At 54.5% G+C, this 16,104-nt stretch overlaps 4 protein-coding genes across 4 annotated transcripts; 2 read left to right on the plus strand and 2 right to left on the minus strand.

Annotated features, from left to right (window-relative positions):
* UV8b_06424 (uncharacterized protein) lies at positions 1–1,575 on the plus strand (the record flags this gene model as incomplete). Its single annotated transcript, XM_043143921.1, has 2 exons — positions 1–1,392; positions 1,459–1,575. 2 exons carry the CDS (start codon positions 1–3, stop codon positions 1,573–1,575), a joined length of 1,509 nt encoding a protein of 502 aa, XP_042999856.1.
* A 7,232-nt stretch (positions 1,576–8,807) lies between these two features.
* Positions 8,808–10,127, minus strand: UV8b_06425 (uncharacterized protein; the record flags this gene model as incomplete). The annotated part of the gene is made up of 4 exons (XM_043143922.1): positions 8,808–8,873; positions 8,937–9,312; positions 9,646–9,765; positions 10,105–10,127. The coding sequence occupies 4 exons, from the start codon at positions 10,125–10,127 to the stop codon at positions 8,808–8,810; spliced, it is 585 nt and encodes a 194-aa protein (XP_042999857.1).
* Positions 10,128–12,420: 2,293 nt separating this feature from the next.
* UV8b_06426 (uncharacterized protein) lies at positions 12,421–13,017 on the plus strand (the record flags this gene model as incomplete). The annotated part of the gene is made up of 1 exon (XM_043143923.1): positions 12,421–13,017. One exon carries the CDS (start codon positions 12,421–12,423, stop codon positions 13,015–13,017), a length of 597 nt encoding a protein of 198 aa, XP_042999858.1.
* Positions 13,018–13,715: 698 nt separating this feature from the next.
* Positions 13,716–15,865, minus strand: UV8b_06427 (uncharacterized protein; the record flags this gene model as incomplete). Its single annotated transcript, XM_043143924.1, has 3 exons — positions 13,716–14,966; positions 15,094–15,400; positions 15,456–15,865. 3 exons carry the CDS (start codon positions 15,863–15,865, stop codon positions 13,716–13,718), a joined length of 1,968 nt encoding a protein of 655 aa, XP_042999859.1.
* Positions 15,866–16,104: the final 239 nt, after the last annotated feature.

Here is a 16,104-nt window from a genome sequence, read left to right on the forward strand (position 1 = left end):
ATGTCGACTCTGGTGCCGCGGCCACCCTACTCTGATGCCGAACTGGCAGCGCTCTACCCCCCTCAGCTTCGACTGTGCCAAGTCCAGATTCTTCTTCGCCATGGCGAACGCACTCCGACCAACCCGAGATTCGCAAACACGGGTCTCCCAGCCTTCTGGCCCTATTGCTCCGCCGTCAATCACCTTCGCAATGCCGTCCTCGACCCGGACACGGCGCGCTTCTCCGTGCTCGAGTGGAGGCGGAGGCTCGAGACCACGGCCCCCGACGGCTCTCCCGTCTTGGCGTCCGGCCCCGGCGGCCAAATCGACAGCATCTGCGACGCGGGCATGTTGACGGATCGCGGCCGCGAGACGACATTTCACTTGGGCCAAAGGCTTCGCAAGCTGTACGTCGACCAGCTCGGCTTTCTCCCCGCCAAAGTCCAAAACACCGACTTCATGTACGCACGATCCACGCCCATTCCGCGAGCTCTGGAATCCGTGCAGCAGGCCCTGAGTGGGCTCTTCCCTCGCCACGCCCGCGCCGACGACTTCTCTCCCCCGACCATCATCTCCCGCGCACCCGCAGACGAAACTCTGTTTCCCAATGACTCCCATTGCCGCCGCTTCGCCGTCCTGGCCCGCGCCTTTGCTCAACGAGCTGCGGACCGGTGGAACGACAGCGAGGACATGGCCTACCTCACCGACAAGTTGGGTAAATGGATGCCGCCCGACAGACCGAGGGTTGCTGTGGATTCGCGTCCCCGCTTGAGCGGCATAATGGACACTGTCAACGCAACGTCTGCCCATGGACCGGGTACGAGACTGCCACGCGAGTTTTACGACGCCAGGGTAAAGCGCGTCCTGGAAAAGATTGCAGTGGAAGAATGGTACGCAGGCTACAAGGAGAGCGAGGAATATCGCACTCTGGGCATTGGCGCTTTGCTCGGCGACCTGGTCTTGCGCATGGTCGAGTCTGCCGCGAGGGTCCCGACCAGCAACAGCCCGCCCGGCATGGCGAAGCAGCAGCAGCCGGATGCCGTGCCGTCTGGCATTCTTTTCGGTCTGAGCGGGTGCCACGACACGACCTTGGCTGCCACCCTTGCCAGTCTCGGCGCCTTGAACGAAGACGAATGGCCTCCCTTCACCAGCCACATTGCCGTGGAATTGTTCCAGCGAACCGACACAGACGCAGCCACTCCGAGGCATTCGTGGTGGGACGCCCTCCTGGGCCGCTCGCCCTCCCATCAACACCAAATAGGTCGCAAGCCAACCCAGGCGCTCAGCGAGCCGGAGAAGAAGCGTCTGCGAGATTTCTACGTTCGCATTCGCTACAATGACCGACCCGTCGCGATTCCCGGCTGCAAAGCACCGGGCGACCACCTCGACGGCGACGAGTCGTTTTGCACCTTGGTAAGCTGAGCAGGAACCGCCCGCCCGCCCCATGGTCAAGGGACCCAGCTGAGCAGCGGAACTTAGCAAGCATTCAAGTCCATCGTGGATAGATTCACCCCGCACGACTGGAAGCAGCAATGCCGTACAAACATGAACGCCCCTCCTTTTCCTGCCGCGCCGGAACCCGCGGGGTACTCTTGACCCTTGTTTAGAAGAAGAAGAAAACCTGCCGTCCTCGAATGGCATGACGAGACGACTTGGTGGGTGGACTTTTATGCTTGGTTGATACCGGTCCCAGGCTTTTCACATGCACATACTGGACCTGGCCAAAGCCTAGGCAGCGCAGTATCCAGCATCCAAGCTAAGTAGACCACCATCCGGTAGACATGGTTGTCCGCAGAGCTCAGCTTGAATCCTTTTTTTTTTCTTGTTTCTAAAAAGGCAGCAGAATGCTACCCTCGTCGTTGGTGGCGGCACAAATGTCCGACTCTGCAGGCGAGAGCGTTGATAAAAATCCCAGCCGGTGGTGTGGCACGCCCTGGTCTAGTGGCGATGATGGCAATATACCATCTTTGATGCGTCAAGACTTGGCCGTCCAGCTCCAAAACCTTTTGGCTCCAGAGCAGGGACGGGAGGGCAACACCAGGACCAGGTCGGCTTGGAAACGACCCGTCTACATGTCATCTGTGTCGCACACACGGCAACATTACTTGGGACCGGGGCAATCCTCGGCAGCAGGGTCGCCGCGTCGCTTCATGTTTTCTTCAAAAGAATTGGCGGAAGCGGTGGTCGCAAAAGTTTACTCACCTAGAGCAGCTCACAGACCGGACTGGACAAGGTGTCCGAGGAGCAATCACCTCAATACATGCCAAACGCTAGCCATGCGAGAGAGCCCAACCAACTATTGACAAATGAACATGCATGGATGGCCCTCCGGACAGCAACATCACCCACTCCTGCTCCGCGGAAGCCCGTGGACGTGATTCTCCCAACTTCCCGGATGCCTCGCTTCCTGTGCCATTGCCCCTGCTCCAACGCGAGAAAAGCCTTGCTGACCCGGCTGCTTGGAATTGCCACATTATATTAGCGCCTCCCATCCTTGCACATCTTGGACGTCAAGACACAGTCTCCCCTCAACGGCGATACTTCCAACGGTGTACCCAATCTCTTCCTGCGAACCGTACCCTTGCTGGACCAGCTTAAACCCCTGAGGCTTGTGATCCAAATATATACCACAGGCACAAAAAAAAAAAAAAAATAGATTCAAAACTTCGTACACTGAGGAAGAGGAAAAGAAATTACCAAGAAATAAAAATGTAGGAATGATGGAAGTGTTTTAATTGGGTAAAGTGTGGATATTATAGAAAAGAAAAAAAGAGAGAGAAGAAAAAGAAAAAAAAAGATAAAAAAAAAAAAAAACATAGAGGGTGGCGGGGAGGGAGGTTTGGGTTTTCCCGAGAAGCCAAAGTGACGGGAAGAAATACCTCCGTCCCGACCCGATTGCAACAAATCCAAGAAGCCGAAATCCCCAACTTCCCTTCGCTTTCCAAAGGAAGATATGCAGGAAAGTGACATCAGTTGGCCACCTCTTCCTCAACCCATCCGTTCAAGCCTCCCTGGATTGCCAGGCCGAAACCAGTGGCGCTCAAGCCTCCAAAACTGGATTGGTAGTGGTGTCCACGCCTCTCACCATCGCCGCCATTCCCACCAACCAGGCTGTTGGGACTGTTACCCCCATTCTCGAATCCAGGAGCTAGGACTGGTAAGCTGACAGCTCTGCTGTGCGAACCGCGCGCGTTGCCGGGGGCGAGGAGCCCGCCAATGGTTGTGGCGCCTGATGTTGTGACATTGGTGCCGTATCCATGGGAATGGCTAGCCGACTGTCCGTGTCCGCCGAGAGATTCTTGCGTAGGCACGTCTAGGTTCAGCTCGTTGGATGACGGTTGTGTCGTGTTGAAGAGGGGGTTCTGTTGCATGGCCAAATGCTGATGCTGCTGGTGCTGCTGGTGCTGCTGGTGCTGCGGAAGTTGGGCCGTTTGCGACGAAAGCTGGCTCAGGTACAACGTAAGGGGGTTGCTCTGCGCACTGAACAAGGCGGCTGACTGCTGAGGGGTAGAACCCTTCTGCGGAGAGCCGCTGTTCTGGGAACCGCTGGGCGGAGGAGAAGCCACACCATCACCTCGGGGAGACTGGCCCTGTTGCTGCATCTGCCGAGGAGGGTTGCCGCAGCGATCCTTGCCGAAATTGACCTTGAATTTCTTGTAATCCTCCCTCCCGCGGATGGCCTCGATGGCTTTGATGGCGTTGGCGATGTTGGTGAAGTTGACAAAGGCGCAGCTCTTTTCCCGGAGCGTGTTGACCAGCTCAATCTCGCCATATTCGGAGAAATCCTGACGGAGGCGTTCCTCAGCCCACGTATCATCCAAATTCCCGACATATACATTACGTGATGCGCCGCCGCTGACGGCGAGCGCAATGGCGGGGGGGAGCGCGCCAGAGTGCTTGCCCCAGCCGATTTTCAGTCTGCGGTTGTGAATCATGAGACCTTGCAGGTTGCTGAGGGCGTAGAAGGAGGCGGCAGCGGTAGGGTCGATAAACGTGACGAAACAAATGTGCTTGTCAGGGATGTATCGGATGTGATGCAGCAGACCACCGCGAACAACGTTGCAGATCTCCTCAATGGTCGTTTCGGGATGGATGTTGCCCAAGTAAATGGTTCGATTCCCCAGGTTGTTGATTCCACCCGCCGTGGTAGCGACCGCCGCGGCAGCAACCGACTGCTGCGCGAGAGCAGTCGAGATTAGATCGCGGTCAGCCCCAGTGAGCATGTGGGCATAACCAGGGGCTATGCCAAGGTACTGCGCCGCATTTTGCTGCTGGGTTTTTGAGACATACGCGCATCGATCTTTGCCGTAGTATACGCGGCGTGGAGCATGCCATTTAGTTTCCTGGGGAAGCTGAGACACAGCCTTGATCGCATTCGCGATGGAGAGGTAATGAACAAAAGCAATGTTCTTTTCCCTCACAATCTTGACCGTGTCAATGGCGCCAAACTTGCCCAAATCCTCACGCAGCTCCTCGTCAGTGATGTCCTCGGGCAAGTTGCCGAGGTACACGTTCCGTGAAGCACCAGACTGCTGAACAGCCAGGCCGACCGAGGTAGGAACCTGAGAAGGCTTGCCCCAGCCAACTTTGATGTCTTGCCCCTTGACGCAGAGCTTTTTCAAGATTGCGTCGGAGTGGAAGTGTGTCGCAGAGCTGGCGTCTAGGAAGGAGATGAAGGCGCAGTTTTTGTCGGGTAAGAGCCGGACCGACTCGATCTGACCGCTTCGGACGTGGCCAAGGATCTCCTCGGCAGACGTGTCATGGGGAATATTGCCCAAGTAAACTGTTCGACTGCTCCCAGTTGCGATACTGGAGCCCAAAACGGGGGAGGCAGGCTGCATAGCCGATTGCAGGTTGAAACCGCCAGTCGGGGACTGGGGAGGATAGAACTGGGGGGCGCCATAGGTGGACGGAGACACCATTGTCTGGTATGGCTGGGGGGCAAAGTTTTGCTGACCAGGGCTAGATATTCCACCATTGTGTTGCTGATGATTTCCGCTCTGCTGCTGCTGGTTCCGCTGAAAAGAAGGCAGGTTCTGGAACTGGGAAGTGCCAAACGCAGCAGGGCTTCCTGGTTGGAAAGGGCTGCCAAGGAGTAGCTGAGAGGGCAGTAAAGGGGTGAATTGAACGTCAAAGGCGGTCCCGGGAGTTGGCATGTCATTGATCCTTGGAGATGCGGGTTCGTTTTGGCCCATGTTTTGCGTATTCAAAGAGGTGATGTTGGCTCGGCGAGGGTGGCGGTCAGCAAATCCCGATATGTTGGATGTAAAGGCGCCATGGGAGAAGCCAGTGTCGCTGTTTGACGGCTTCGACGCATGGCCTTGGAAACGAGAAGCAGAGTTTGCATTGGCGCCTTGTCCAACAGAGCCGCTCACATCCATCCTAAGTAGATGAGGGGGGACGAGGGAGTCCCGCCCGAGTTGCGATATAACAGCCGTTGTGAAATATGTGCGTGCCCTGAAAAAGGCACGAAAAAATCGACGGACGGGGAGATTCTCGTCGACTTCGTTTCTCTATAGATGGAGGGGCGCGGGGCTTTGTCGAAAATTTCCCGTATCTTTGCAGCTAGGTGAGCAGATGAGCCTTATCGTGGGATTCGGAATCCAGTAAGAATAAGCAAGCTTATGTCAGGAGGGGGAAAGGGCAGCAGATACAGCGGAAGAAGAGGCTGATGCAGATGCCCATGTACAATTTGTTCCAGGATCAGTTGAGTTTGATCATGGATGAATAAAATTAGCCAGGGAAATCTTTCGCCCTGTTTGGTGGCCACTGAAGGCGAGAAGTTGACTGAATATGAAGAAGCCTGCCAAGGATGAAAGGAGGGGAGAAAAGAAAAGAGTGTCAAAGGTAGCAAGCAACCTGTGTGCCGAGCCCAGCGTCGTCCCTATCAGCTCCGTGGGGATGTAGCAAGACAAGCTATACACCGACTTGTCAGACGAATCAGACGACAAGTGGAAAGATGGGATGAAGCGGTCAAGAAGGACGTCGAGAAAAGGGTGGTTGTCGATGAGGTCCAGCGGCTGGAAACGCTATTTAGGGGGGAGTCAGACCGAAGTTGGAACCAGCGAATGGGAGGGAAAAAAAAAAAAAAAAAAAAAAAAAAAAAAAAAAAAAAAAACAAGATAAAGAATTCAAAGCTAGGTAAAACGAGTGTCCATAAATGAAGGTTAGGGAGATTTAAAAGAAGGCTTGGAAGTAAATATGCATCTAGAGCAGGGATTGATTGCCCATAGACAAGACAAACAAGTGAAGGCTCCAGGAGGAGAATCGAGCACGGAGCCAGGCAATGCGCGTGTTGTCGTGAAGGCAAAGGGGCACCCCGAATTGATGGGGGAGGACGAAGTGGAGATACTCCGTACGGAGTAGACGGCCAGGATTGGCCAACCTGAGACTGGCTTCCAGGCAGGCAGGCACAAGAGGAACTAACTCCAGCTGGTAAGGATTGGCAAAGTACCAGACACCAAGCTGGGTGTGGCCCCTACCGCCCGCATCATCAGTAGGCGGTACCTAAAGGGCCTAGCATCTAAGATTATCATGGAACAAAGGCGTATCTGCATCCCGCACTACTTTGATTTGCACAGGTGCAAGTCCCTGCCGTTCCTGACAAAGTGCCCCAGTACAAGCAATTAGCACGCAGACAAGTCGCGGTACAAAGCAGACATGTGGAGCAACTAGCAGCTGGCAGCTAGCAACTGCAGGGTAAAAGGGGATGCCATGCCAGGCATGCCATTGATCCTCCTGAACCATGAAGCCAGGAAATCCCAGTGCCAACCTCGGGAACTATTGCTCCGAGTGGAAGGAGACAAGCGAGCCATGGGGGCTCCAAAGGCATCTATCTGGGGGCAAGGAATGAAGAAACCAGGTAAGGGACCTTGGGTGCCTACAGGAGGAGGTAGTCGACTTGCAGGATGCATCGGATATAGGCATTATAGTTCTATACAAGGCAGGTACCTCTGAAGTGGATAGGAGCTGGGTACCTTAGGTGGTAGGTACCTACCTAGGTACCTACCTTATGTGATGTTCTGCTCCGTGCAAGTGCTCCGGGCAATCAAATTAGGTACCTAGGTTAGGTACCTACCACCTATTGTTGCACCAAAAGTGTGACGCCACACAATGTGAGACTTTATTGGGTATTCTACATGTATACTGCGATACCTGTCAGGACCTTAATAAGGGGGTACCCAAGTTATCAAGTGCGCCAGGACCAGACAGTTGCCAGGTGCCGGTACCGTCGGCACGACTGATATGAGGCACCAGACAGAGACAGCTGGCTTGAACCGGCGGATCTTGCTGACTTGGGGCACAAGTGCACAACCTCAATTCCTTGTGCATCTCGAGTCATTCGAACCTCTAGCTTGTTCGTCCAATGTCCCATGTCAAGCACCAACCGGCGGCAATGCCCGGCCCTCCCATGCATCGTGTACCCCAGGAGCAGTCAAAGCCATGTGTTCAGCACTGCTTTTACATGTCCAACGACCAACTGCTCTGTCGGGGAATGATGCATGCATATTCGCCATCGCTGACTGCTGTTGACGCGACAAAACATGCTTTGCTGGTCACGCAAGCTTTGCGGCTTGGACAAGAGACGGCGGCATCACGACGAAGAGCATCGCACTGGCAATCCCGCCCCCGCCGAGGCACCGCGGTGGCATATCGACTGGACCAACTAATGGAATTGCCAGGCCGGCAGCTCGACTGGGTCACCTGATGCGAGGGCTATGTAGAGCAGACACGTCCATGTCGATTCGTAAATGGATGACGGACGGGTTGCGGTATTTTCACACCACCTGTTTGGCGCGGATTCTCGTTCACTGAAGCACGGCATATCAGTCTCTCAGGGCCAATGCGTGATGCTGCAGCCTCCTTGGTTTGAAGTAGTGTCAGATGTCAACCGAGTACGCCGCAGAATCAAGGGCAGAACAGCCGGAGAAGGAAAAAAAAAAAAAAAAAAAAAAAACAAGAGAGAGGAGAAGAAAAGAAAAGAATAGAATAGAATAAATAAAAAAGACCGGCAAAAGAAAAAGAAAATTTTATCAATGTAAATTGCACTCCAGTCGCCAAACTGTTCCTGTCAAGGTATCTCATCTCGATGTATGGCCAAGAAAAAAAAAAAGCAAAGAAAAAAAAAGGAAATAGGAAAGAAGAAATACTCATGGAAACTAAAAAGCGCAAAACCAAAGACGAGTGCGGGAAAGAGATAAAAGGACAGCCCCAATTCCGGTAGCGAGACACAAGTGGTAGGTTCAGACTAAACAACAGACAGACACGGTTCTCAACCCATGGTTTCGAACGAGCCAAAGCCCGGCGGGAGGTTTCCAGCCGTCTGGCCATGCCCCGGCGAACATTGTGCTCCATTGCGATCCATTCGGTTATGAGCCCACACAAACGGCCTTTGCAGAAGCCCGAAGCCGAGAAATCCCAGCCCCCTTCCTCCCCCCAAAGTCGGCATGGTCATTCCGCCCTATCCACTCCATATCATCATGACCTGCGGAGCACTCGCTGACCCTACCCAGTCACCTGCCATCGCCAAGTCTCGTCTAATGTCAACTTGTGTGTCAAGAGTATCATCTTGTAAACAAGATTCCGTCTTTTTCCACTCATGGAGCAGTAAAATCTCCGAAGAGCGAGTTGCATTGATTGTCCATGGGATGAGACATGTGTTCGCGGCCCCTCTCCTTCCCCTCGCATCCGTCTTCATCTTGTTCTACCATTTCGAGTATATAGATTTATATGTTTTTTCTTGTTTCGTTTAAATTGCCGGTTTGAACCTCGATTCCATTGGTTCTCATATCGGTCGGTCGGCCCTCAGCTCAGTATAGTCACGCCCTTCACAAAAGTAGACATCTGTGCGACCTCTTTTTGGGCATTGGCGGTTCCAAAGCGGACACGATGGCCTAAATCATCACCCATCAGTACGCGAAACGCACAGTAGTACATGCACCCACCACACAGCTTACCTCGTCAAAAACGTCCTTTAGCTTGTACTGCGTGAGTGCGCTGCACTCGACGTATTTGAGGCCCAGCTCGTCAGCCATCTTCTTGCCGTCCTTCTCCTGAACGGGTTCCATCCTCTGCTTGGCTAGCTTTTCTATGACACTCTTGTCTCCTCTCAGGTCGACTTGTGTGCCGACGATGATACAGGGTACTCCGGGGCAGTGATGGTGGACTTCAGGCAACCACTTGGATCGGACGTTCTCGAACGATGCAGGGGATGTGACGCTAAAGCAGACGAGGAAGACGTCGGTTTGGGGATAGGAGAGCGGTCGCAGTCTGTCATAATCTTCTTGACCAGCGGTATCAAAGAGGCCAAGCGTATAGGGTTCGTCGCCGATCCTGTTGCATCGTTAGAGCTTGGGTGACGTGGAGATGATTCTGAACGGGAAAGCGCATTATCCTCTTCGAAGCAAGAGACACAACGACAGGGGAGGAGGGGGGAATGAAAGAAGAAAAAGAAATCACTTGGCAATGTGGTCATGATTTATTTATGGCATCGTAAATGGATGGTCGCCATGCCTCCTGGCCCCTCCTATGCGGCCGAATACTGACTACAGGAATCGACTTGAAGTCGCGGCAAGGGGGACGAATTTGGTTGAAGACAAGGGGAAAAAAAAAACAAGACAAAAAAAAGAACAAAAAAAAAAGCCCCTCGTCGTGCCCTCTACTCACATGACTGTGACAGCATAGTTGTCGAAAACGGTAGGGACGTATTCGGATGGAAACTTGTTTGTGGTGTAGCTGATCAGAAGGCATGTTTTGCCCACTGCACCGTCTCCGACAACAACGCACCTAAGGAATGATATGCACGGTTAGCAAAAGATAGGCTGGAGACATGGAGATGGTGGTGTAGGGAAAGCGCTCATGCACCAAGCCGAGCAGAAGGGCATCGGTTAGATTCTGAGTTGGCATGGAGAGGAGACGTCTCGAAGGAGGGGATGCCGGTTGGCTACACGGAAGTCGGAGGACGACTAGCGGTATAAAAAGGATGCAAAAAAAGATATTGAAAAAAAAGGGGGAGGCGGATTCGGTTTGGCTCAACAGCAATCTACGACGACGCAGGGCGGCGTGCGCATTCGAGGAAACGGGAGTACCCAGGCCAGCAGGGCAGGACGGCAACTAGGCACATACTTGATAGTCGCGACCACGGCCATGTTGGCTGTCTGTGTATGGAGCGGAGCAGCCTCGGTCGACAGAGGGTAGAGAACAGGTCGCAACGGATCCCGAGGCGCAAAGGGCCAAATTCGCGATGAAGCCTGCCTAGGAGCGTACGGTACCGATGGCGGATGCGGAGGCGGAGGCGGAGGCGGAGGCGGTGCGGGAGCGGGTTGCGGATTGTGGGCGCGGGAGCGGGTGCCGATGCGGAATTCGAAGGGTTGGAAGCGATGGGTGGGAGGTGGTGATGACGAAGAGATTTGGTGATGGCTCGGATGAAGTTGACGGGGATTGATTGATTGATGGGATGTGATGGGATGTGATGGGATGGGATGGGATGAGATGGGATGGCGAGCGAGGACGGGGCTCAGGTGAGAGAGAGGTGGGCGTCGTGGGCGTCTGGGGTGGGGCGGGGTGGGGCGGGATTGGGGGGGGGGGTCCTGGCCAACCGTCCAATCAGGGGTCCAGCAGTGTGGTCTGATCTGGCTGTTCTGGCTGGCGGGCTTGTCTCGGGCAGCGGACCTGGGTATGTACCTCCCAGGAACTGCGGCTCAATGACGAATGTGCCGGATACCCTAGGTACCTGGTACCTTGGGTACGAGGCAGGCACGGGCGTACCTCGGTCAATGGACAAACTGAGCCGCCGGCTCGAGCTCAAATCAAAGTTGAACTCTGGATTTCAGTTTTACCAGAGTTGGCTCCTTTTTGCTCGGGCAGAACCAGCACAAACTTCCGGATCTTTGTCTGCCCCCGTCGCCCAGCCTCGGATTAGAGCATGCTGCTAGGTGTCATTGTTGACAGTTCAAATGCTTCAAGAGGGCCGGCAACTACCTGCAGGCACCTTTCTGAGGCACGTACTCCGTACCGCGGAGCACGAATGCATTTCGTCAGGCGCCAATCCAGATTGACCAGATATAAATCGCAGTGCTTGGCATTGACCAGTTGAACAACCACTGACTGCCGCTCCTCCACCAGCCAGAACCCCCCCTCCTTCGCCTTTGGCTGCATCCAGCGCGTCGACGCCAAAAACCACTGGACAAGTCCAGTTGGGACAAGTCCAGCCGCAGCCGCAGCCGCAGCTTCAGATGCTCGACTTTGCCTCGTCAAAATGGGCCCCAGAGCGGTCGATCCGTTCGGGCACGGCCCTTGACGCCACGGCGCCCTTCACCAACGCAGCAAACATGGCCAGCCAAGTTATACCGAGTAGGGGACTTGCAATGTGTACCGAGTATGGCCAGGACGGAGCAGCACACAGTTCTCGGTGTGGTATGGTATGTGGTACGAGTCATATGGCTGACTGCCTGGCTAACGGGGGTCTCGTGCGGATTGACTGCAGGAGCTTCCAACTTCCAAGCCGCCGCGTATATTTTGCCATGTTAGGATTCCCACGATTCCGGGGGCATCGTAAATAAACTCCACCCCCCCAGTCCCTACCCGTCCAACAGCCACTTTTGATCTGCAATGACGATCCCCCCCCCTTCCCCTCTTTCCTTTTGCCAGAGCCAGAGCTCTGTACGTATGGAGTTACCCGTCTGATAAATGCAAACATCCCATTGTCTTCCCCCAGTGGGCCGCTAAGCACTTGGAGTAGTTCAACCTGCGCAAAGGCGCGGCATCCGCTTTGCCAAGGAGCCAGACAATTCGGGCTGGGGACGGGCGGATGAGGCGGAGGAGCGCAGGACGACCAAGGACCAACAACAAGAGAGCAGGAGTATTGTTCACGGCCAGATCAGATCTTGGATTCCAACTGCCAGGCCCCATCGTTTTATCGTTTTGGCTACCGTCACCCCCAGAGACACCCTGGTCCTGTGAGACGCAAACACCCGTCTCAATTTCAAGCTTTTCCAGCACGGCTGCATTGAGCAAAGAAGATGTATATCAAAGGATACGGCTGGCTGCCTTTGCTGGCGTTCGCTTTGTTGGCTGTTGCTAGAGATTCCCATCCATCGCAAGCTGCGTCGCCAACGTTTCCCGACATTCGCCGACATTCGCCAACATTCGCTCATGTCCGTAAGCCAGCCGCCAGCCGCCAGCCGCCAGTCGCCAGCCGCCAGCCCATCCGCCGGGCCCCACCCACTCGTCTACTTCTTGCCCCTGGACATGATATTTTGGAAAAGGAAACAACCTCGACAAATGCATTCGCAACACCCGTCTTATAGCTCCAAATCGGTCCTCCCAGCACCCCTCGTCAAGCAAACGACTCCACCCCTCTTCTACCCCGTCTTGGAAACAGCAAAGCGTCAGATTTCCCTCGACCGCGTCTCCTCTTCCCAAAACTAGGCCTTTGCGACCATGAATCCCGATCAGCAAGACATTGACCACCTCCTGCAGCGTTACCTCTGCCTCCTGGAGGAATACACGCGGCTCCGTCAAGAACTATCCAGGCTGCAAGCCCTGGTGTATCGAGACATTGCGCGTGCCAACTTTCTCGCAGAGCGGGGCCTGAGGTTCGGTCAAGACCAGTACGACGACAGGATGCGGGCCAGCCGCCGGCTGACTATCCTGCAAAGCGAGCACCAAGCCCCCGAATTCCGCACCAAAGCCCACCCTTTCGAGGCTCAAGACGGCCAGGAGACGGGAGAGGAGGGTGTAGTCTCCGATGACGAGCATGGCAAAGGAACGCGCAAAGACGCGCGGCGTGGGCTGCCGCACGATCCCCTCAGATGGTTCGGCATCCTGACGCCCATGCCGCTGCGGACTGCGCGAAGCCATTCCGCTCGAGCGGTGGAGGATGTGATTCCACGACTGGCCTCGGTAGATGCCGAGATGCGGCGTGTGGAGATTGAGGTGCGTCGGGCACGCAAAAGGCAGTCCAAGGCTGGCGGTGCCGTGAGCAAGGGCTCGTTTGCTGTGTGCAAATCTGCAGAGGGAATTCAGCGACAGGGCTGAGTGTCTTGCACTGTTGCCATGACGGAACTCGAGATTTCACCGCCACGTTCGATCCGCCAGGGAACTCGACAAAAGCAGATCAAGTGCATGGATCCATGTCGAGATGCTTGCGCCTTCCGACTACAATTCCCGTCTGCAGCTCTACACCCGGAAGTGACCCCGGACACCTTTGCAATGACATTCACGAAGCATTCAAGGCTGCTGTCCCTACTGGGATGCCTAACACATTTCCGCGGGCAGGATTATCGCATGGATCCCATCTTGCACTTCAACAAGCTTTACCTCAGCAGATATCTTGATTCGGCCCTCCTTGGTCCGCTGAAGCCGCGTAACCCCCCCCCCCCCTCTTCCCCCCTTGCGCCGCATGCCACTTTCAATGTAGCTTGCAACTGGCCATGGGTAGTTGCTTCGAGACAAACGTTTGGGGGAGGCTCAACAACACCAGTGAGCATGACGAACAAGTCCCTTGGCAGCATCAACCTGCAGCAACGAGCCGATCCGAACCAACCTCTTTTCTTCCATCCCTTGCAGAGCCGATAGAACGATGCAGTAGCCCATCGCAAAGTCTCCTATCCAACTGCTCGCAGTGGTGCAGCTCGTTGATAGGAGTGTGTCAGACAGGATACCGGCGACCGAGGGCGTGCCGGCCGATCTGTCCTGACCAGAAGCAGGATTCTTTTAAGCCTTCCAATCCGATTTCATCCTGAACCGGCTGTAGGTTCTCCGCAAAATCTGTCGAGCGAAACCCGGACCTCGTCCAGGGCGTCGGCCAACGCCTTGTCCTTTTTGCAGGTATTTTCTGTCATCTGATTGGCAACGTCTTGAATCGTGCGGATGGAATGCCTGTGTCTGGATCTCATGCCGCTGGTTGCGCCGTGTAAAAGAGCACAGCACAATTGCAAAAAAGCTATCTGAAGCTCCTGGAATTTGGCCGACGAGACCAAAGCAGGAGTATCCCATCGGGCCATCGCGGTAACGCTATCCATCCACTCCTCTGGCGTGTCTGATGCCTCCTCTTCAGCAACCGTGAGCAAGACGCGAACGATTTCAACACCCCGAGAAGCGTCGGCATCGGCGTCGGCGTCGGCGTCACCGTCACCACCCAAAGACTTCTGAAAAACTTGGCCCAAGTCCTGGCTCAAAACGCCCCAACCGTCATGCTGAAGAAACAGCTTTCGGCCTCGCGGTATGGTGATGAGGGCTTCCAAAGCAACCAGCACAGCTGGTCTAAAGTCTAACCTTTCCGACGAGCTTCTCCGGTACAATTCCATGAATACGTCCATTAGACCGGTTGCCTCCTTTTGTAGCATTTCATTTTCGTCTTCCCTCAACCAGAGGGAAAGCGATCGAATGGCTGACAGAATCAAAGGATCCTCATCGGCAACCGTAGTCATCGAATCCCAAGTCAGTGAGCGGTATAAGCCCGTTGCCGTGTCTGTGCTTGCAACCCGTGCGTCCGGATGCAGGCCCATGGCCCCAGCAAATGTAGCATCCCATCTGTCGCGGAGATATTCCGCGATTCCAGACATGGTTTCCGAAATGCTTTTTCGAAGCTTGAGCAAGCTCTGCGGTGACAGGGTGAAAGTGTCTATGGAGTCGTCTTCCAAACAACGCACGAGATAGCCAATGAAGATGGCAATCACGTCAAGGGCTGAAGCTAATCTTTGAGATAGCTCTGTGTATCCAGGCTGATTGAGTTGCTCGAGGAGTGTTGGGGTAGATGATCGAATGTCAATGAGGATTATGTCCACCAAAAGGTAGGCGAATGGTTTGTCATCATCTTTGTTATCGGCAAAGAGCAATCTCGGGGCCGAGGATGGATACGCTTGCAACATGGAAGCGGCTGCACTGGTGTAAGCCGACCTGGCGAGTTGGTTAGGTCGACTCGCTGCCAAGTTTTTGATAAAACCGGAAATTGTTTCTAGCCACTGAGGCTCGTATGGCAAAATCTAAGAAGTTTTTGATGAGCGGGTGGAACTACTCAAACGGGGTAACAATCCGAACGAATACACGGAGACGAAGGAGAAAACGAGGGAAAAAAAAAAAAAATTCAGCGCCGGAGGAAGAGGTACCAACATCTGGGTGGGCGTCTCGAAGGAAGCTTCCTAAAAAGTCGAGCAAAGTCACGCCGTCGGTGCCCATGAATGAAGAGACGAGGAACCGCATGGTATCGGTTATCTGGTTCACCAAGAGATGCTTCTCAACGACGGCCGCCATTCCATTCAGCCAAGCAAAGCGGAATATATCCAATACTAGCGCATGACTAGGAGCAATCTCAGCCAAGGGACTTGGATCCTCAACATGGATGAAGGATTTTGCTCCCTCGGGAATGCTGACAAGGGTGTGGAGTAGTTGCAAGAGTGAGGTGGTTGAGTCATTCGAGCTGCCACGTATCAGAGTTGAGGTTCAGACATGAATCCGTGCATGCTCAGACTCACCAATACAGTACGGCATTGACAAGCCCAGGTATCCTATCGGTGAACTTGGGCTCTGCAATGGATGACTGGGGAAGGAGCGCGGCAAAGGTATGGAGGACGGAGATGGCTAGGTCGAGCATTTCTTTGGCATTTTGCCCGGAAGATCTGGAGCCCGTTCGCACCAGTCTCTCTAGAAACTTGGGCGACGTGCTTGCCCACAGGCGTTGGATGACGGAAGCATCTTGGCGGAGCTGGGGTGAATTGTCGAGGACGGACTTGAGAAGAGCCAAGGCGACGAAGCGTTGGGTGTCTTGCTTGCTTTCGAGCAGTGCTTGTATGCGGGATATGGTGGCAGCATCCGGGATGCTTTGGGATTGACTTGGAGATTGCCTTGGCGACGACGGGTTGGTCTGGGCAGCGCCTTGGTCCATGGTGTATTCGAGGCAGTACAAGCCCGTCCTGTTGCTGCTTGCTGCTGCTTGCTGCTGTTGCTGCTGTTCCTATTCCTATTCCTGTTGCTTGTTCTACTTGTTTCCTTCCCCATCCCACACCTCCGCCTCGGGGCAGGTGATGAGAGAGAAAGTAGCCGCCGCTTGGGACACTGGTTCGAAATGTAACCGAAATGCTTGGTGTTTGTGATATGAGAAGTGGCAAACATTGATGAACACGT

The sequence above is a fragment of the Ustilaginoidea virens genome, chromosome 5, assembly GCF_000687475.1.
Source record: "Ustilaginoidea virens chromosome 5, complete sequence".
Classification (NCBI taxonomy): domain Eukaryota; kingdom Fungi; phylum Ascomycota; class Sordariomycetes; order Hypocreales; family Clavicipitaceae; genus Ustilaginoidea; species Ustilaginoidea virens.